This window comes from Schistosoma mansoni, assembly GCF_000237925.1.
Source record: "Schistosoma mansoni, WGS project CABG00000000 data, chromosome 5 unplaced supercontig 0198, strain Puerto Rico, whole genome shotgun sequence".
In the NCBI taxonomy this organism is placed as follows: domain Eukaryota; kingdom Metazoa; phylum Platyhelminthes; class Trematoda; order Strigeidida; family Schistosomatidae; genus Schistosoma; species Schistosoma mansoni.
This window is the reverse complement of record NW_017386019.1, coordinates 312,397-336,035: the sequence shown is the minus strand read 5'-3', so window position 1 is coordinate 336,035 and position 23,639 is coordinate 312,397. Positions and strand designations below refer to the sequence as shown.

Genomic DNA, 23,639 nt, shown 5'->3' with positions numbered 1-23,639 from the left:
ATTTATCATAGTTGAGTCAATTGAAGCTAGATCACCATGGAAAACCTGGAAACACTGGACGGCCGTTTCGTCTTTCAACTATGATAAATACTAAATCTCCACAAAACCTCTTCCATAATTAATATAATCATATGCTCACTAGTGACTTCGGGAAGTACATCCAGGAGCTCTAGTGAGAAGCAGTGACCAGTGGAGTGCAAACCACGTCTGTCGTGAGATAGGAACTCACTGAAGACAATTGGTGAATGGTTGCTCAACTTCGTGGATCAGTTGAAGTTAGACATTAACACCGTTGGATGCCAGCTCAGTGGTCTATCGGTTAAGGGCTTCGGCTCGAGACTGGTAGGTCTTGGGTTCGAATCCTGCGAGAGTGGGGTCTGGCATGCGCGCCGCTGAGGAGTCCCATAATAGGACGAAACGGCCATCCAGTGTTTCCAGGTTTTCGATGGTGGTCTAGCTTCAATTGACTCATGCTTTCAACTATGAAAAATACTAAGTATTAGGACTACTGCGCCACTTCTCAGTGGTAGAATTCCAACTTCAGTAGTTTTCACTAGTACCTCAAATAATGTCAAATTGTAATCAACACTACCTACATACATTTTTAGAGCGTGAACTGACGACTTGTTTTCGCGTGTCAAATATTTCCACTATATCTGATAATCCATCAACCATAGATGTTTGAATTTTATTCCATGTACTATTCATTTATTTCATGACTATTGATTAGTCTCATGATATCACTAATTCAGTTAGTCAGTCAATCAGTCTTACATACGTACAACCTGGCACATATTTGTGTCGGTTCAAGTTGTCACATTATATTAGTACATCGAGATGAAATTGGCTAGAAAAATCCGAGATTAGTTGAAAAGGTTAGGCATCGAGGATACAATTCGAGAATAAAATGCAAATTAGTACAAAAATACTTCCGGATTATTAGGAAATTCAAGACCTAAGGGAAGACAAATGGTGTAAATCTTTTCATCGTTCAGAGTGATTCTGAACCATATCATTTAAAGTTTGTAACCATAATCGCGCCTACCCTAACCAAGTGTTCTGCATCTACATACTTCTAATCAGAGATTGACAATTGTATGTTCCGTTGTATTTTTTCTAGCATGATTGTTACGTTTTAACTAGATGTTTTTTTCTAAAAAATAAACATTTAGTCAGTAGTGAACACAATAATTTTAAAGGTTATTATTCGTCCTGAATCAGACAAGACCTTTGCTTTCTCTCCATCCACTGTTCAAAGCATTCACTTACTAAATGGCCTAGGATATCCCGTATATTTTATATGAATTTTATCTGATTGTCGATCAATCATATGTGTCTATGTGTATGGACTACAGTGCATGGAATGTAGCTAAGAAATTAGGTATCACAGCAATTCAGCGCATTTGATATGCTTAGTTGATTCAGTTTAGCCATCTATGTAGTATCATTTACCTTCATATTTTAGAGTGTAAGTCGAATCTCTGCCTGGTAAATAAGTTAATTGAGAGAAACAAAGTTAGTAGAAGTTTTTGAATGATTCTCGTTTTGTTGATTACTTTATATATTTTTTCCAAATTAGGTGGTTACAATCGATACATATCAACTGGACCATCTATTCGACCAATGATATCTGATTCACAAGGAATGTCAGATCTACATCAAGGTAGACGTTCAATAGCTAAAGCTCAACATATTCGTCATAATTCATTAATAGATGAAGATCCTCGTTCTATAATGAATAATCAATCGAAAGTTTTAATTTCTGATTATAAAGGACTAGTTAGACAGTTCGACAGTGGTTCAACTGCTGCTCGATTACAAACTCCAATAGTTGATGAAGCAACTCTGGCTTTAGATCGTGCTGTGACCGAATCCACTGCTAAACTGGACTCTATTAATGCTCAGATTGTTTCAGTTCGTTCTGAGGTAGGTCAGAAGTGAGAACTTTTCCAATATTTTATGTATATTTTTTATAGCTTTGTTAAATTTATCTGTAATGACGCATCTGAGGTCAACTAACTTTAGAAAACTGTTTATGAAGTCATTGGATATTTGTTTCATGGAGGATGTTTGGTTGGGGTCTAAACAATTATCGTAGCCCATGGTTGGAGATGTTGAATGATGTAGCTCGAAAGTGTTCACAATGACTGAAATGTATTTGCTTTTGTTATCTTTCATACCCTGACTTTCATATTATTTTATACCTTTCATTCTATGGATTCGTTTTCCCTTCTCCAATCATATTTTCTATGTCCAAATGTCTTTACTACCACTAATACTGCTACTATTTCTACTTCTTTGGGAACTTTCTTGATAGCCTCATATAACTGTGCATACCTATTGTGACAACTTGAACCGATGCACAAATTTGTCACATCCTACTTTGCGTATGACTGACATGATTAACATCATGTACACTATGTTAGATGGTTTAAAAAATTTGTAGCTTTTTCTAAATTTTTTGTTTGGGTTGCACATTCAGTTTTACAAAATCCATGTCAAATCGAACCTAGGACTTTCGATTCCTGAAAGCAGTCGTGGATGCGCAGTACTGAGGTGTCCCATACTAAGGCGAAGCGGCTATTCACTTTCAGGTTTACAATGGTTGTCTGACTAAGATCAGTGTGTAATGTAAACTATGTGAGTTCATCTTGTTTATTTTCCTAGTTGTATCCATTGTTTATTTTGGACTTTGTTTCTTTATTAAAAGGAGGAAATCTCTTTTAATTTTGTTGTTATCAGGCACAAGAATTAGAATCACAAATTAACTCATTAAAATCAGAATTAAGCAAATATCAAGAGATTGTCAATCGTGGATCACCAGTCATCAGTTCACCGTATTCATTATCAATACGTAACAACGCTGATTTTGATTTAAACAACAAAGCATTCGTGAATAAATTTTTACGTAACAATAACAGGAAAACAGCTAATCAAGCCGGTAAAGAATATGGGACTACTGTTGATGCTCATCAAGCTGTGTTACCACAAAGTTTACCTTATGTAAATGATTATGCATGGCCACTTCCAGATTCCATATCGTGTAATCAATTTAGTAGTGAACAGAAACAAAATATGGTTAGTTATTCTTATCATCGTACGAAGTAAATATGTATGTGGTGTTTTTTTAATAGTTTTTTTGGGGGGAGGGACTATTATTGAGGTGAATTTCTTGACTGTTAGAGGACGGATTCCTAAAAAGTCTAAACGTACTACATTTTCAGTTACTGTGTTAGGGGGGGTTGACGACCTAGTAGTGTGCCCACAGCTCACAAGAGAAATCTACTTGAGACTGGTCACAACTTTTTGTGTATAACCTCCGTACCTATAGGGCTGTTGGGGATGCTAGATCACCAGAAATCACTTGACAAGCGTTTCATTTTTGTAATTTTATACTAGTAGCCTACATTCGTAGGCTACTAGTATTCGATCATAGATGTCTTCGAAGCATTGCTCGTATATCCTGGGACCACCGGGTAAGTAATGCAGTTGTTAGGAAGCGGGTACTAGGTAATGATGGCAAATCGATTGATGAAGTAGTGAAACTTCATCAGTTGAGATGGCTGGAACACGTGTTACGTATGCCCAACCACCGACTGCCCAGGCGTACAATGGTTTACGGTGTAGGAGTAGGTTGGAAGAAAGCTAGGTTTGGCCAGACCAAAACGTGGCACAAATCCATGAAGTCACTAACAAGTGGACTGAGTCATGTTGGTAGGTGTAAACTACCTGGTTGGGATTCGCGAGATGATAGCAACCGATGGTTAGAGGCCTTGAATGACATGGCTCAAAATCGTTTGCAATGGCGAAGGTGCATCCATTCTTTGTGTTTAGCCAAATTCTGATTTTCTGAATTCTTCATGTTCCTTTCTTTTTTCTCTTTTCAAATTTATTTCACTGTATTATACTCCTTCAATAACATCTTCAAATCTTAATCTTTCCGATTACTGCTTGTACTCTTACTACTTCTATCACTATAGGATTTGAATCGACAACTTCATCTCTGTGCTAAAGTGGTATGGCAACTGATGTACGTACGTACGAAGTTCTACGTTGTGACTGACTGACTGAATTTTATTCCTGAAATTTCAATTTCTCATTTTCGCGCCAAGAGCACTCGCTTTTACCTTCCGTTTGCATTGAATGAAATTATTATTATTATTATTATTATTATTATTAATAATTTGGAAGGACTGTAAATTTCATTAGTTCGTTCCCTTTCTTAGTGCTCTATTCTGTGATGTTTTTCAAGGACTATATATATATATATATATATATATATATATATACGCATGAGTAGTTCACTTGTTCGTTCGTGCTTCTGGCTGCTTGTAGAATATATAATTTACCTCTGATTTATTATTGTCAATCACCTTCACGGTTAGAGACATCCGAATAGTTCAGTGGTAACGCCTCTGACTATGAAGCTGAATAGCACGGGATTGAATCCACCAGAGAACATCCGTTCCCTCAAGAATACAGATACACATTTTTGGAGACTGTATCAGTGGTACTCACTAAACACAATAGAAAATGTTTGCAGAATGTTGCGAATAAGTTCAGTACTATTGACTGTGGTTATTTTATTTTTTTCTGCTTATTTATATTTAGGTTCTCCCCAAATCATCTTTATTCCGACTAAATCCTCATAATTTACGCCTTACCATACTTTCTGCTGGTCGCCGTGAAATCCCTGGATACGATGTTGAAAAGAAACGACTTTCACAGGTAAAAAAATTAGTCCTGTTTCATCTTCACTTTTTGCATTTATTTTAGTCAGTTTGTTAAGAAATGGACAAATGTTTCTTTCTTTTGTTACACTTTTCATGAGACTGAAACTTACAATGTCTTCTGAGTTTTTTTTAACGGCAAACCCCATTATTCTTTGTAAGCAAAGATGAATAGTGGCTAGTAGTGGAATCCAGGACGCGCGTTTCGTCCCACTCGGGACTCGTCAGCTGGATGTGCCTGCATCTCAGAGTTGGTGTCCACTCTGGGACTCGAACCCAGTACCTTCCGCTTCAAACATCATCGCGTTATCCACTCGGCCACTGAGTCCTGATCGCCACTTGCTTGTGCAATAGGGTGAAGTTTTTAAATTCACTTAGTATTGTTTGTTTAAATCTTCCCATTGATGTTTAGGACTGCAATTGATCAGTCTCTTATTGGCATATGTGCATACTGTGCGTATTGCACACGGTATGCACATATGGCCAATAAGAGACTGATCAATTACAGTCCTAAACATCACTGGGAAGATTCAAACAAGTAATACTAAATGAAACTATTGTTCTTTGTTTTAATTCCTAAAAACTTCAATGAATACTGTAAATTCTAAAAGTTTGTGGGATTGGATTCTTACAAATTTCTTTCCTATGTTTTGTAAAAAGAGATTCTACTGAATACAATGCCAAAGTAATTCACTATGGACAAAATTTCTCTAAGCATTTTATCAAACTTCATATCAACATACCTGCGGTTCTTTTCTATGATCCACTTCATTCACGATATTTTTACTTTAATACATTAAACCCATTATCCAAATAAGAAAGGTGAAACACTATCAAAGTAGGTTAAATTACCAGATCGAAATATAATGTTCACAAACCAGAGGTGTAGTATATACCCGATTATCCTTCTGATCTAGTCAAAGACATTTTAGCTAATAATTCGACTAAGTGTCTCTTTGACTTCATTCAATAACACACCTTACAATTTCTCTTTATTATCTGTTCAACATTGAAAGGACGGCATGTAAACATGGTAATATGATATGGATATACTCGCCTATTTATTTATTTACTTATTTGAACACAAATATTGGTTCAAAGAGGGCACCAGATATATATGCGCCACACAAATCTCATTTGATGTGTGTGAGGGCCGTGGTAGTGCCCAGACTGAAGCAAGTGGTTTTTATTAGGGGGCCACACCCCGAGCCTTTGACCTAAAGGTCTGATCCACAAGTCAGTGGAGCAACATGAGGAGATGCAGTCCCATGGTTGCTGGTGAACAGCGATTGATTCATACGCCATTTGTTCCTTCAGGATACTGGAGCCCATGTTCACCATTTGTTTGGAATCAGGGTTTTCCAACTCGCCTAGCTGGACTTTCCGAGTCCACCAACCCGGTTAAAGCGCCGGACATTCGCTTTTCGTCCTTTCAATTTCGTAAGCAACACCCCCGCCATTGTGAGAAGGCAGTGAATAGGACTTCCCTGACAGAGGCTATATACGCGTGGCCATATCAGAGCATTTGGAGAGGGAGAGCAGACTCTCCCCACTCTCAGCCGTACCAGGGCATTTAGGGGCTAACCTATTATCTACTTCATAATTTTTCTAATAATACAACAAACTCTTCGATTTTATATATTTTCTTTAACTAATGTTTGCTATATTACTTACATAACCGTTTTCATAAAATTCTTACAACTTAATCGTACACTTATTTCACTACTTATAATAATTAATAAATCATTGTATTTTTTATATTCCAGGTGAACTGGTTATATCCTAGTTCAAGACCTAATTTTGCAGAATGTTGGCGTTTTCGTCTCAGTCAGATACGAATGAATAGTTATCAAAAAGATAATCATAACAATAATATCTCATTTGGTTTAGATTTATCCAATTTCGCCGTACTTTTACGTACACTATGGCATTGTATTCGATGGGATGATATAATGGTTGAACCAGATAAAGATATATGTGTTCATGATTCCAATGGGCGACCTTGTTTTAGAAAAACTTTAAATATTGATGACGATGACGACGATGTTGATGTTAGTGGTGCTTCAGGTAGACATGATGACAATAAGCCTTATAGCGTAAGGCGTATAGTTGAAATTCAACCTCTTGTAAGTTCTTTTCATTTTGTATTAAAGATATTTTTTCAAATGATTTGATCTTATGTTTTTTTGTTCTATCGAAGATTGTTACTAGTGTGTTGAACTTCTTGTTTTTCTACTGATAGGATCGATTTTGGCTACAGGCTAATTATAAAGTTCGTATAACTACAACTTATCCAGCCCGTTCGAATTCTAGCCGCAGGCGTAAAGCTGCAGAATCATCTAATAGAGGTAGATCTACAAGAGGTCCATGTCTTCAAGATTCTCCAGAACCTGATGAGTCGACTTCTAGGAGAAAAGGGAGACGTGGAGGTCAAAGAAATGCTCAGGGTGGAAAAGACCCCGATTACGACCCTGCTGTAGATGAAGGTTGGCGTGTTGGAGTCCCTTGTTCTAGTCGCCGACAATCCCGCACTAATTTTCGCTCTTATGGTCGTTCTAGTCGAGGTTCATTTTGTGATTCAGATGATGATGGTGACACAGAATTCTGTGGTGGACGACGTGATCTCCAGTCACAGCGTAATGAAGTGTCAGTTGAGGAAAAGTGGATGTCTGAAGATGCAGTGTTTTTGTGGGAAATTGATGTTTTCATGAATTCGTGAGTTGTTTTTTAGTTTTTACTAAGCCTTCCTTCATCAATACATAATTTCAATCCTTTTACGTAATATTTATTGTTAGATTATATTTTCGCATATTAGTGTACATTTTATACATATCAAATACCAATAGATTAGTGGTTAAATACTCAGTTTTAACCAGTCGACGTCTGTTTGCTTGTGCACTTTAATTCTCATACGGTACGTAACTCAAAATTGATTTTATAGACCTGTACGTGGTAAATTATTTAGAGGACTTTAGCTTATAAATGACCTTTGAGAGGCGAAAATGACCTTGAAGATACACAACTACCTACCAAAGTTAAATGAGGTTTGTAAATTAGTGTGAGGAATTAGCGTCAAAATTTAGAGTTAGACTTAAAGTTAGGGTTAGTCTTTTCACCACGAACTTACGTCAGCTTTTACTTCGAAATGAAATTTAGTCATGTGGTGAACTAAATTTCGTGCCAAAATCCATGACTGGCTGTATTAAATCTCAACGGTTTGTCCATGCATTATGGTCGCACCAATTGAGTTATGTCAAGTTAGAAGAAATATCAGTAGCTAAAGGGTAAATAACAGTGAGTTATAAATAGACTAACGATAATCGTACTGAATTACTATTGTAATAATGAACGAAGACGTGGGTAAGGTTAGCCAATTTATTGTACTAAGTAAAATTAAACACTTCATTTGTAAAACATGAAAACACAACAGCATTTGCACATCTTCCTTGAATTGTCTCTTACAAACTCCATTATTCTTCTATTCCTGTTGATAACCCGACTACTTGTGTTTTTCTTCCCTTTCTCATCATGTTTATCTTCTGTTAGTAAGAATCTTATTTCCAATTCCTAATATTTACTACTCACATATATCCGAATAAGTGTTTTACTCCACGCTATGACAGTTTGTAAACACTAGCTTGTCTTTAGTTTGAACTTTGTCAAGAAATCTATCATTATGTCCAAACTTTGCTCCACTTAGGTACGTCAACTGGGCCTTGAATAATGCGTGACTCGAATCGCATGTTATAAAACATGAGCTTCCCAAAAAAAATTATTATTTCCTTGAAAAATAATTGTAATCAATGTCTAAAGACTTATTTATTATTTATACACATAGTATAATCTTATTTGCATTGGATAAATGATCGATCAGTTGTAAATATCTCAATCCTCATAGGCGTTGTTCACTAACTTAATAACTCAGTCAGCCAATCAGCTACAACGTAGGACCAGGCACACATATGCATCAGTCCAAGTTGCCGCACCTCATTAACACAACAAGATGAACACAGAATTCATAGAAGTAGTTAATTTAGTGGTGGTAATAACTCAGTGATTACATCTATAACTATCAAGCTGGGTGATGTGGTTTTGTTTTAGTTACTTGAATCCTGATAGACAGTATCACATTAGAATTGATTTGTATTATTATTATCATTGATATTGTTTACTGTACGTAAAAGTATATTTCTCCCCCCTGTCTTCTTTCTAGCTTACTGCCGCCAAAATCCAACTATCCTCCTATTTCAGACAGTTCTGTTTCAAAAATTGATCCTAATGATAAAACTAGTCAATATGTCATTTCCAGTCGGCTAGCTGCGCTTCCCCCAGATTCAAGTTCAAATGGTTCAGCTTCTGCTACTGTCACTACTACTGAAGTTAATAATTCATTAATTTCTCCATCAAATATTGAAGGATATGTAGAGAAAAATGGCTTTTTATATGATGGTGGTCAGCCTAAAGGATTTCTGTCGAATAGTTCTTCCTCACGCTCACGTTCTACTTTAGCTTCGGCACTTCAGTCTGGTCGTATAACAGGTATGTTTTCTGTCGTTTGTATCTGTATGTTTCTATTTATATATTTATTGCTTTTATCGGTAGTTTAATATCTTGACGTTTGGCAACACAGATATCTCACTGGAGTGTAGAGATCTCATGTACATATTCATAATGAATTTATTAATTTTTCATACGTTCAGTGATGGAGGCATCTGACTTTCAGCCGTTAAATCTGAATTTCGAACCCCTATATATTATATATTATAATGTAATCGGGCAAAATTAATTACTCACAGAAAGCTAGTTCTTGAAATCAAACTTTCAGTAAACAGATATTATCAAATTCAGAACAATATATTATGGTTAACTGTGAAGTACTGAACGCTTGTTTATCGTACGCACTACTGGACTCAAACCCTTAGTAATAATCATATAAATATAATCGTCAAGCAAGCTAGTGGCTATCTGAATTCAGAAGCTGAATGGATAATGCAATAGCGTTTAAAGCCAAAGGTACTGAGTTCGAATCATATCGTAAATATCAACACTAAAATTTAGCCACATCCAGCTAACAAGTCCCAAACAAGACAAAATACATGCTCGGGATTTCACTGATAGCTAAAATTCATAGGGTATAACATAAACGATTGTAGTCTCATAGTTTATGTATCAGTATTTTGAGAAAAAAAATGGACGAATTCGGGATCGGATTTAAGCTTCCCATTTACAACCAGTCAATTATCCATTAATGATTTGTCTTCAAGGATATCAACTGAAAAGACTCTATCTTTTCAACATAAAAATTAACCAACTTTGTAATATGTCTGGTGCTTGAGCGCTTGGTTATTGACTTATTAACCTCTTCCTAGTAGTCACCCTTTAGAAATATTTTACACTTGGGCGTCGAATATAAGGGTAAGTGTACTAAATCTGTAAAGAAACTTTATTTCTTGGTTAATTTGGTTTCAGTAAACAAGGACATTTATAGGTCGATATGCGGCAACCTTGATATTTTGAAAGCTGGACGCATGCCAAATCTACTGATATCATTGTTAATTATCCAGCTAGAGTATGACATATAATTTGTCTATTTTGTAGATCTTTCGCTTAAATTTTCTATTGTCGCGTTAATTAGACAATTTTTTCCAACCTCTTCCCTCAAGATTTTAAATTTTTCGGTAGCCATTTCAAGGATACTCAACATTATATATAGTCTACAATTTTTTCTCATTCATTTGTTTGTTTCTGTCATTAGTAAACTCTAGAAGTCGAAGTGATGATCGTTCAATGAGTAATAATATTAATACTCCGCGTCCTCTTTCACCGAATACCTTAGAAGCAAAAGCTAGAGCTCGTTCAATAGCAGCAACAAATGCTGCTAGAGCATCGGTTGCAGCTAGACGTGCAAGATTTGAACGTGCTTTGTTAGAACAACGTGTACGCTCGTTGAAATCACAATTTTGTTCACGTAAACGTTTGATATTTAATTGGGCTAAATCACTTGCTGATGTAAGTTTGATTCATCATCTTTATTGTCTACTGTGTTTCATTATCCTTCTTTCAGTATGTTTGGATGCTTTAAAATTGATATTATTCATTTGAAAATCGTTTTTGTGCACAGTTTATTTACATTAAACTAGTACTTTTGGGTAGTCGACAGACAATCCTGCATGACCTAGATTTTATGTTATGTGGCACTGGTCAACGAGATTTACCTGTAATCTTGAAGTAACAGGTGTTCTCTGGCGAATTCAATCCCATATCATTCAGTTTCATAGTCAGAGACGTCACTACTTAGTGTTTTTGGCTGCGAATGACCTTCCGCATAGCTGTTAGAGGTATGAGGGCAGTTATCACTTCCCGGTTGCCCACACCGTGGAAGGGTTCTTCTAGGGGTACCTCAAAAGGAAATTGGGTTAGAAGTGGTCTTAATGACCTGAGAGCGTGACCGCAGTGCCCAAGCAACAACTGCTTGAGGTCGGTCACACACGACCTTTTTGTGGGTAGTTTTTGTGTTAGCTCCGTTCTTCAAAGGACCTTACCGCCGGAGACAGATATCCGTGGGATAAGGCGAGATGTGCATTTTTAGGGTCGACCTTTTCTAACCCCACCCCTCCTTGTGGGAAGGCAGCATCGCAGTGATGCTGGTTGTCTGAAGGAAACACCTTACTGCTGTCACACCTCTGTACAGTCAGCAGTACGTCTTCGCCTTCGGACCTTGGGTTTGCTGCTTTTAGTCTCACCGCTCTTCAAACGACCTGCCTGGCATGGTAGGACCTTGAAGGACGATTGTTCCAGCCAGTATAGCTTGATTGACTCATCACGATAGGCAAGCCTGACCACCACGTCAAGGTAGCAGCAACGGTCGGCCGCATAGCTGAGATGTGTACGTATGTAGAGGCAGCACTAAGAACGATTTATCATATATGCTATCGATCACTAGTCAGTGGTCGGATAGGCAGTTGTAAATTTGTCCATAGTACTGGTAGATTATTTTTGTGTGTTTTTTTTTATTTATCATGTGAACTACATAGCATAATTAACTAATAATAATATTCTAGCTTAGTGATTTTTAACCGATCAAACAAAGAGAGTGTATTTGATTCTACATGCTCTGAGATAGTTTCAATGCCATTGTCAATTAGTTAAGTGTTTTTAATAGAACGTTGTATTTCAAGATAATTAGGAAGATTATCGTCTTAAAAAGGAATACATTAGCACCATTGTGACCAATTCAAAGTCATAGCACCTGATGTTTCTATTAGTGATCACAGCGGTCGCATGGACCCCGATTGAGTGGTTTGCATCTACCGATATAGTTCAAATAAACTGTGAGTGAACTTATAAAATGATCCTAGATTCTTGTTTAGCATACTCTAGTTTTTTTTTTATAAACGTGCTCCGATACTAGCTATAATAGGCGGTGATTAAACATATGTAGCACAATTCCTAGTCATCAGCTAATGAATAGTTTACCATCCTTGTTAGTACCATATCCCTAGACTCAACATTAATCAATCAATTGTCTCGTCATACAAGAGCAGTACTTCAACAATACACATTATCAAAATCTTGCACCCTATGTTTACCTGATTCTACAAATGATGTTTCACAGTCAGAGAGTAATACATGATGAAATAGTAAACGCTATACCACTCTCTTTGTGAGCAGACGGACATCTCTTCTTTGAAATATGTGTTGCAACTTAACAAAATCTTTAGTTGTATTCTGTCAGAGTAATTCATTAGGGTTAATGGAACTCCCAATGATATATAAAGTGGTGAACACACTCAACTACCTAAATTCTCATGAGTATTCTAAGCGATGATGAACCTTAGTTCAAAGACGTTTGTTTTAATATTTGGTAAATTTCAAAATTCAAACATGTATCCAACTGAAATAGTTTGGATTATCCCATTGTGGATATTTTTGATTAAAATTTCATCAGTCTTGTTTGGCATATGATCATTCTTTGCGAATTTCTATATAACCATTATGAGACACAATGAAATTCAGGATGCGCGCTTCGTCCTGTTTGGGATTTGTCAGCTAGATATACCTGCATTCTAGTGTTGATATCCACTCCGAGACTCAGTAGCTAATTTGATAATGCAATGGCGTTTAAAGCAAACAGTATTAGTTTGAGTTTCGGAGTGAACATCAACTCTCGGACTCGGGTACATCCAGCTGAAGATACCCTAATAAGACGGAGATAACTTACTGGATTTCAATGTTATTCACATTCCTTCTATTCTATATAAATTTCATATATATATGTACATTTATGTTCGTCTATTGAAGCCAGTGCCAGTCAGTTTTTTTTTGTTATAATTCTCGTATATAAATTTATAAAAAAAGTTGCTCAGTGTACCATCAACAAATTGCATTATCAATTTTTTTCTAAAACAAACAATTCTGTTGTACAGATTGCTGTTAATGAAATCAAAGGAGCACAACAAATCTCTAAAGCAGATAAGTCTAATGAAAATTCTTCAAAAAAATTAGAACAATCATCAACACAACGTCATCATCATCAAACAGGTGAAAAATTACCGATCCAAAAAAGTCGATCTAATATTGTTAATCAACTTAATAAATCATCCACATCATCATCATCTTCAACATTATTACCTAAAAAGAAAATTGGACGTCCTTGTAAAACCAAAAATGATACCACTACTGTTACTACGACTACTACTAGTAGTACAAATAAAAAGAATGATGTTTATCATAAACGTACAAAACGAAAAATTACTCCAACATTTTCACCATCATCATCAGCAGCATCATCTTCTTCTGGGGATGATGAAAATAAAAATCCTAATTTAATTAATAATAAACAATCTAACCAATCAGAATTATTAGCAAATAATCGTATTCCACGAAAAAGTGCATTAAATCATGAATTTATTAAATTATCTAAAAAAACACAAAATAATAATCGTTTAACAATGAAATTATCTATTAAACAATCAAAAAAAGATAATGATGATAATACTACTACTATTACTACTCATAGTTCTTGTTCTACTGCAAGTACATCACCTGGTTTAGGTGATGATTATGAAAATAATATATATCAACAAAAATCAACGGTTAGTTTATTCAGATTTGGGTACTTTTTTTTCCCTATCTTCTTTATTGTTGAAAGCGTGAATCAATTGAAGTTAGACCACCAAGAAAAACCTGGAAGCACTGAACGGCCGTTTCGTCCTATTGTGAGACTCCTCAGTGGCAGTGCGCATCAACGACCTCGCCCCGCGAGATTCAAACCCAGGACCTACCAGTCTCGCGCCAGAGCACAATCGATAAACCACTAACCACTGGTCTAGCTTCAATTGACTCACGCTTTCAACAATGAAAATACTGAAATCTCCACAAAACCCTTTCTGATAATAATCTCCTTTATTATTAAAAAAAAGTAGAACAAATTTAAATATAATGCTAATTTCAGTGGTATTGTGGTGTATACAACTTATGTTGGCGGATATAAGTAGTATGTGCCCCGAAATACCGTGGTACGACCGAGGGTGGAGAGAGTCAGCTCTTCTTCTTGAAATGCATTCATATGGTCATGTGCAGACAACCACTGCCAGAAAAGTCCTGCTCATTGTCTTCCCACGGCGAATGTGTTGTTTACGAAATTGAGAGGATGAAAAGCGAATGTCCAGCGCTTTAACCGGGTTGGTGGATATGGGAGATCCACCTAAGGGAGTTGGAAAACCTTGATTCCAAATTGGTAGTGCACATGTGCTCCAGGATGCTAAAGGATTAAATGAAATATGAACCAATCGTTGGTCACCGACTACCATGGTACTGAATCTCCTTACGTTGTTCCACTACCTTGTGGATTACAACTTTAGGTTGAAGGCTCCGAGTATAACCCCCTAATAAAACCACCTACTTCGGTCTGGGCACCCAGACAGTATCATAGCCCTCACATAAATCAAGTGACTTATGTGGCGTATATGTATTCAGTGCCTCTTCGTACCAATATTTATGCGTTCAAATAAATAGGTAAAATAATGTAACACCAGTCAAAAGTGGAATGCCTGGCAGTAGAATATTGAGAAGATCGAAATGAAGAGAACAGAAAGGGAAACAGAGAGGAATTAGAAGAATCATGAAGTATGTATAAAACAAATAATGAATGATATGATAATGATGTATCAAAAGAAATTATTGATCTCCCCCACCCAAGTGTTCCTTCGCCACAGTATTTTTCTTCCTTAACATAAAAATTCTTTATATTGTATCGTATAGTTGTAACTTTTTGTGTTTTTGTTATTTTTATTTCATGTATGTATATTTATATTTTTTAAAATTATTTTTAGGCTCCAACTAAGACCAATCGTTCGGTAACTACAAAAACAAAAAGATTAAAACATGAATCTACAAATTCAGATGCTAGTGAACACAATTATAGTGTTACAGAATCAATAAAATCACCAAGATCATCTGTAAGTGGGGGTGGGTCTAAACGAGGAAGTAGTAATGCCAGTGGCACTGGACGTAATAATAATAGTAACAAAGGGGGAGGCCGTGTTAAGTTATCTGAAAAATCTGACAAAAATGAAGCACCAACCGAATCAATTACTAGTGTCTTACAAAATGTATCTTCTAATTCTCCAGTGTATTGTGTTTGTAAAACTCCATACAATCCATTAAGGTGAGGATATTTGTATTTAGAAATCACGATATATATATATATATATATATATATATATATACTGTTGGTTGTTTAAAAGGCTGCAGTATTGTTGATTGAGTGTACTCATGTGGCCTAGTTATAATGTATATTGCTGGAATTAACAATTAGCCAGCTGGTGATAAACAAACAGTCATTCTGACTGACATCATCAGCGCTTATATCATATAGGAGTGAACTTTGTAGGCATTCGACGAGTTTTATAACAATTGATTGTCACTGATTATTTTTGTAAGTATTATTGTCTTGAGCTGTCTCTGTTCAAATTGACTGTCTTGTTCCATTCATCTTCAGCCAGATTATTCGGAAAAAGTCAAGCAATACTCTAGCCAAAGTCATTTTTACATGACATATGCTCTGGTGATGTCGTCATTAAAAATGACAACTAAACATCAGAAATACCATTTTTCTACTGATTGAGATATCACAATATATATATTTGTTAGTTCATTGCCTTAGTTAAGTTTATATTTTGTATATTATTTAATTTACTCTCTAGGGAATACATTGGTTGTGATCTTTGTCGAGATTGGTTTCATTTTGAATGTGTTGGTTTGGATCCTAAAGATTCTGATAAATTAGGTGATTCTTGGCATTGTCCTGATTGTAAACAAGCTGAATTAAAAGCTAATGAAATGCTTTATTGTGTTTGTCGTACACCGTATGAACCAACAAGGTAAATAATAATTGTTATACTTGTTTTTATATATATGCACTACTTGGTAGACATTGGATTTCCATATTTTGAATAATAATAATGCCTTATTATTTCCTTAATTATCAGACGGTTTTCTTATTTTTATTTTTTTTATTTAAACACATAAATATTGGTACAAAGGGGCACCAAATATATATGCGCCGCACAAATCTCCTTTGATTTGTGTGAAGGCTGTGATACTGCCCAGGTGCCCAAACTAAAGCATATGGTTTTCTTAGGGGGCCACACCCGGAGCCATTGATCTAAAGATCTGATCCACAAGGCAGTGGAGCAACGTAAGGAGATGCAGTCTCATGGTAGCCGATGAGCAACGATTGATTCATACGCTATTTGTTCCTTCAGGATACTGGAGCCCATGTGCACCATTGGTTTGGAATCAGTGTTCCCCAACTCCCCTAGGTGAACTTTCCGTGTTCACCAACCCGGTTAAAGCGCCGGTTGTTTTATACATGTATATTTGGTTAGACAGAAGAGGGTGATCAAATCATTGGACTCAATAACTCATTTTTATAAATTAATTCTCATAGAACTAAATCTTATATGTATCAGATTCCTATAGACATGATTTTAGTTCATGAACAGACCAGTTTGTTGTTTAGCAACCGTGTATTCATATCCGTTTTCAGCTAAGAATGGTTTGTGTACTAGTTTTATCGAACTAATTGAACTTGGAATTGAATAAACTCGAAACAACAAGAAACGGTGTGAATTTCTTGTTACTCATAGTTTGATACAGTATTATCTAAATTATAAATACCAACAGCACGATTATAATTTACATCAGTGAATTCAATGAACTAAACCAGTTGACTTTCAACTGTTTAGTATTTTCAAGTTTGAACCCCGTTTCACCTACTCTCCTCTTTTCTGGTAATATATCAGTATAATTGTCTGACTGAATGTATTGATTATGAAATAGTAGGCATCGCAATGTAACGGTTACTTTCTAAATTTTAAAGTCTCGTAAAGTAAACTGTAAATGAATGTTTATGTTAGTATAGTTAGTCAGAAGCACCAGAGAAACAAACTTATTTCAATCACTGTTACATTATTTAAACCAGATCAGTATTGTAATGGTTTTTTTTGTTGATGAGATGGTCAGAAGGAAACCCTTTTCAACCTAGGTTTCGTGCTAGTTCGAACTGGTCAACAAAGTATACTTGGAATCTTAAGGGGACTAATGCTCCCTATGAGATTCAGACTCACTCCACATACAGTTTCACAATCCGAAACATTGCCACTGAGATATTTGGGACGCTAACAACTAAACGAAAATGACATTATCAACTCATTTGCTAGGTACAGATTTGTGTACTTATTTTTAGGCCACTCTCAAAATGTAAGAACTAGTGATGATACCTGGTCGTTCAAATCGAAGTAAATGGAGCAAGGTTGGAAGTCAAACGCGTCAATTATTGGGCCACTGCCCTGGCATTGATTATTTACAAGTGGTTTTTTCTGTCCTATTACAAATGTTTCAGTCAACTGTGTTACGCATTATGAAATGGATTGTCTAATTTTCTATTTGTTTGTTTGTTTTTCGCTCTTAATATCCAGAGTATATATTGCTTGTGATGGTTGTGATGAATGGTATCATCCTGAATGTGTTGGTTTAACACCTGAACAAGCTGTTAATCATACAGACACATATCTTTGTCCTACTTGTTGTCAATTATCACAACGTACGACGAATACTACTACCACTACTACGAAATCGTCTGGTAAATCGAAAAAGTCGAAAGGATCTAACAAAAACCATAGTGCAGTTACTGTTGTTGACCAAACTGCTGCTACGAAAACTATTTATGAAACTAACCTTACTTCAGATAGAATAAAGAAATTAATTAATTTAATTGAAGAACTTCAAGTGAGTCTCCTCCATCCTACACACATTTGTATTATTTTGGTTTTACTCAAATACATGAAAATAGCTTGAAAGAGTTTTGTCTTTGTATCTTCTTAGTATGTCGCTTAATGCTTGTGCACTTGAACGCTAGAACCCTCCCAAGTCGCAAAATGAGAAGACAGAAGATTAGTAAGTAGGAATGTTATTTCCAAAAACAGTGTCAAGTATAGTACAAAAAATCTCATGTATTTATAGTTTTTGGCTGAAAGGAAATCATCATTTCGGATAACCAATAAACACATAGGGGGTCCTTCTTATTCAACCAATAGGAGAGCTACACGTCGACATTCTAGAATATTCCTCTAGCGGTGATTGGACGGAATGTCTTCGGCTCTTTCTGGGCATCCTGAGACTTATTTGAGTTCGCCAACAAGCTATCCTTACAGTAGCATAAATGTTTTCCTTATTTTCATAGTTCATTTATAAATTCTACCTGTTTATTTCATAAGAATTGGATTAATTCTTTATGTGTGTGAATGTTTGTGTTATTTTGAAATGGCATTCGATTATATCCATCTTCTCCTTCATCATTATATTATACTTTTCATTCAGAAAACCTTTCCATTCTTCTCTTTTTTGAATTGTATTCCTTATGTCTTGATGTTTTTGTTTTACTATGTTTAAAACTATTTCTAATTACTTTTTGACATTTACCTTGATTATTTCATCATATTGTACTAAGATAGATGATCAGTCAGTCAGTCAGCTACAACGTAGGACCAGGCACACATATGCATCGGTCCAAGTTGCCATACCTCATTAGCACAACAAGATGAACACCGGATTCATAGAAGTAGTTAATTTAGTGGTGTCCATATATAAAAGAAAGGTTGTATGTAAGGATATAGTATAGGAAGGAAGACAGATATGAAGCGATGATAGTGAAAAGAATTACCATACCATAGAATTCAACTTACAGTTTTGCTATATGATTTAAATTAACAATTAAGTTTAAGCAGGTTATTATTGGAGCGTATAAACATTTTATTTAAATTATCGCATACATTTGTATGGTTGAGATCATGAGTCAATTAAAGCTAGACCACCATGGAAAACCTGGAAGCACTGGACTAATGATCTCAACTATCTAATATTACTAAAATCTCCACGAAACCCCCTCTGACATACATTTGTATATTTCGAAATTTAATTACATTTATCTTTCTATATTTTATCGTTGGATACTTTTTTTTCTTTTCTTAGCAACATAAAATGTCATGGCCTTTTATTCATACACCGGATCCTTTGAAATTTCCAATGGCTAGATCTTTAGATGATGCATTTAGTAAGTTATTCTTTCTTTTTTTTTCTTTCAAATAATATATGAAAATAAATATGGACAGTGGCTAGCAGTGGAATCCAGGACGCGCGTTTCGTTCTATTTGGGACTCGTCAGCTGGATGTACCTGAATCTCAGAGTTTATGTTCACTCTGAGACTCGAACCCAATACCTTTCGCTTCAAACACCATCGCGTCATCCACTCAGCTTCTGAGTCCTGATAGCCACTTGCTTGTTTAATGGGGTGAATTTTAAATTCACTTAGTATTGTTTGTTGGAATCTTTCCAGTGATGTTTAGGACTACAATTGGTCAGTCTCTTATTGACATATGAATTAAGTCAATAAACAGTATCCTGTAGATTGTAATTGTCTATACTCACGAAATATTTAATTAGTTATCATTATAAAAAGTATAGACTTTTCGATGTCATGAAAACCGAAATAAATATCTCTTTCCTGTTTGCTGTATATCATTTCATACGGAATAATGTATTTACTGATTTACTTAAACACAAACACTGCTATATATATAAATATATATATATATATATATATATATATATATATATATATGTCACGCAAATTATTGAATTTATGTATTAGCTGGAATATAACCCAGTTGCCTTAATCGAGGCAAGTGGTTTCCTCAAGGGGACCACTCACCGAGCCTTTGACCCGGAAGTCTAATCCACATGGCAGTGGAGCAATATTAGGAGATACGTTTCCAAGGTAGCGTATGACCGACATAGAGTTAATATACCATTCGTTCCTCAAAATCCTGAAGCCCATGTTCAACACTGATTTAAAAGCAGGGTATCGCAACTCTCCTAGGTAGGTCCTCCGTACCCAACAACCCTCTGTTTAAGCGGCCTCTATTCTATTTTCGTTCTCAAATTCATGAACAACACCGCCACGAGAAGGCAGTGTGTAGGGATTCTGCAGCAGTGGTTATATGCGCATATATATAGGGAAAAATACCTGTGAACATTGCATTTTTTTCACAACATGTATATGTGTGCATTTATGTAGTCATATGTTCACTTTTTCTATTTGAAACAAATTAGATCTTCCCTCCGTTATAATCAATTTAAAAACAGAAGTTTACAAAACTTTGGGAGATTTCTCATTCGATATGAATCGTCTATTCACTAATTCACGTTTAATCTATCCAAAAGATACACCAGAATTTAATTGTACCGAAATTGTTGAAGCATTATTTGTCCAAAAAATGAAACAATTCAAAGAAGAGAATCTATGAGATCGAAAATGTACGACTTGTTTGTTAGATCTTCTAAAAGGAAACTGAAATAATACCTATTTCCTACTTGGATTGAATGCAGCATTCAGATTTTATTTATATATCAATTTAATTCCTTTATTCATGCACAATAACCATTGGCAGCTTCACGCTTATGTATCGTTCACTACTACTGATATTGATAGTTAATAGTTTGCTAATGTAATGTACATTTTTTTAATTCCAAATCATTTGATTTTCTACTGAAAGTAAAAAAAAAGGCCCATTTATTTTCTTATTACTTCTACCATACTTTATCTATACATTGATCTCGGGTTACTTTTTTATACAACCAAAATTGAAATAGATATGGTTCACTTTAGACCCGAATGATGTATTGTGTAAATATTATATGTGTAATATCTTTGTTTATATCAAAAAACCAATTTTGTTTATTCAATTTGGTGATCTAAATCATTCTATTTTCTTTTTTGTTTGTTTTCATCAACTGTTTCATCTTATTACCGACAATTTTGTCAATCTTAACTTACATATGTATAAAGTCTTAATGTATCATTTGTATACAGAATCTATTTATATATAAATATGCACATTTCCTTACATCATACTTCTCTCTCTATTCACTACCAGTTATTGTCATGCTTTTCTTTGATGAATGTGTAATAAACGGCATCATAAGATTGAATGTTTTGTATTTTTGTGCTGCTTCTTTTTCCTATTTGTAAATTTTCGTGAATTATCATCGTTTATTGTAAAAATAATTGTATACCCCAAGGTTCTTATCAATTCTGTAAATCGTCTTCTTTGAAGAAAAAAAATCATTCTATGTTCAAGTCTTTGATTAGTAGTTGTATTATATATCTGGTTTGGTGAGCAAAAGCGGTTGAGTTTTGTAAAAAAAATTTTGCTGAATAATAGTTGAAAGGACTATTCGAGTCAGAATACAATAACTCTCGAACGCTTCGACAACTTCATTTATCTTGGAAGTATGATCTGCCCTAATGGGTTGGTGTCTGGCGAAGTCTTAGTACGAATTCAGAAAGTTGATTTTGCTTTTGCTAACTTACGTCACCTATGGCGAAGACGAGATATCCGTCTATCAATTAAGGGACAAATATACTACACAGCAGTTCGCTCTGTTTTACTTTACGGCTGCGAAACGTGGCTAGTATGTGTAGAAGATGCTCGTAAGTTACAAGTATTTGACCACAGATGCCTTAGAAATATTGCTCGCATCTGCTGGGATAACCGGGTAAGTAATAGTGAGGTTAACCCATGGTATTAGGGAATGATGCTAAATCAGTTGATGAGGTCATGAATCTTCATTGAGTGAGATGGTTGGGCCGTGTTACGCATGCCTGAACACCGATTACCACGATGTGCAATGCTGACTAGTATCGACGATGGTTCGAAGAAAGTTAGGGGCGGCCAAAACATGGCATAAGTGCTTGAAGTCACTAACTTCTAGTCTGAGCCATGTTGGTAGATGTAGACTCCTTGGTTGGGGCCCGCGTGACCATTGTGAGCAATGGTTGGAGACTGAGTGATATGGCTCAGAATTGACCACGATAGCGTAGGTGTATACACTCTTTATCTTCCCTTAAATCTTAAGATTAAAATTGCTTCATATCTTCTTGTATTACATCGTTATATACAATCTTTCTTTTGTATATTATCACCATCGAATTAACTAGTTCTATGAATTAGGTGTTCATCTTGTGCTAGTGAGGTATGGCAACTTGGACCGATGCATATGTGTGCCTGGTCCTACGTTGTAGCTGACTGACTGAGCCGTGTCGAATAGATTTTTGGAACAGTCAGGAAGTTTTAATACCGTGTTATTATTAAATATAAATTATATTACGATGACTTGAATGATTATATATTGATCATCAATTTTGAGCTTGTATAACAAGCAGTAGTGCCATAGATTCTACAAATTATGAATTTACGATTGATCGACCGAATAGCGGTCTAATTTCTCATTGATAGAGCAACGTCTGCTTTTAAAGTTGTGCTTTCACTATGTGTATATACTTATTACTATGTAATACACATTATGAATACCGAGTAACAAAAAGGACTTTTGGAAATGGCCAGACATTGTAAATAAGGAAGTGCATTGACATCTTGAATGTCGATAAGATTCGGTATTTGGATCGTCAAGAAAATAAACAGGACTTGTTTATTTTGCTGCCTGTGATTGTAGTGTGAAAAATCTAGGATGCGTTTCATGCTATTTGGGACTGATCAGTTGAATATACCCCGATCTCATTGCTGATGTCCACTCTCCACGACTCGAACCCAGCACCTTTCGCTTCAAAGGTAGACGCATTATCTACTTAGCTCCTGAGTCTCTGTTGATGAAATATCAACAACAGGATAGTATATTCCATTAAAAACTAATTAACTTGCATACATTGAGACTACTGAATCAGCAATATTGATGTAAGACGAATAGTAACAAATAAAGATAGTAAATCGATTGATGTAGTATTGAATCTCTATCAACTAAGATAATTGGGGCATATATCACATATGCCTTATCGCTGCCTATATCGACACGTGATGGTTTCTGGAGTGAGAGTAAGTGTGAAAGCTAAGGATGTTTAAATAAAGATGGTATCAGTCCATGAAGTCATTGGCTGTTGAATTGGGCTGTATTATTAAGTGCAGACTACGTACATAATTATTGTAATCAATGAATGGTGATTTTAAATAACATGGCTCAAAATCGGTCGCAGTAGAGTACATTAATTCATTAAGTGTCTTGAAATACTTATACATTTTTTATTATGCAAATTTGTTCATTTTTTTGAATAAAATTCTCTATGCCCACTATTTCATGCTACTTCTATTCATTCTGGTGTTCAGCTTGATGAATTCATCTTTTTGTAGATGAGATCATGAGTCAATTGAAGCTAGACCACCAAGGAAAACCTAGAAGCACTGGATGGCCGTTTCGTCCTAGTATCGGAATCCTCAGCAGTGCGCATCCACGATCCCGTCTCGCGAGATTCGAACCCAGGACCTACCGGT

The 23,639-nt window shown here is 35.6% G+C and overlaps 1 protein-coding gene across 1 annotated transcript; it reads left to right on the top strand.

Annotated features, from left to right (window-relative positions):
- Nucleotides 1–6,493: 6,493 nt before the first annotated feature.
- Smp_038990 (bromodomain containing protein,putative) lies at nt 6,494–20,600 on the top strand (the record flags this gene model as incomplete). The annotated part of the gene is made up of 11 exons (XM_018791073.1): nt 6,494–6,856; nt 6,973–7,445; nt 8,944–9,269; nt 10,486–10,739; nt 13,157–13,385; nt 13,512–13,825; nt 15,065–15,399; nt 15,938–16,114; nt 17,714–18,023; nt 19,266–19,347; nt 20,407–20,600. Exons 1-11 carry the CDS (start codon nt 6,569–6,571, stop codon nt 20,598–20,600), a joined length of 2,982 nt encoding a protein of 993 aa, XP_018645722.1. The 5' UTR covers nt 6,494–6,568.
- Between the last annotated feature and the right edge of the window lie 3,039 nt (nt 20,601–23,639).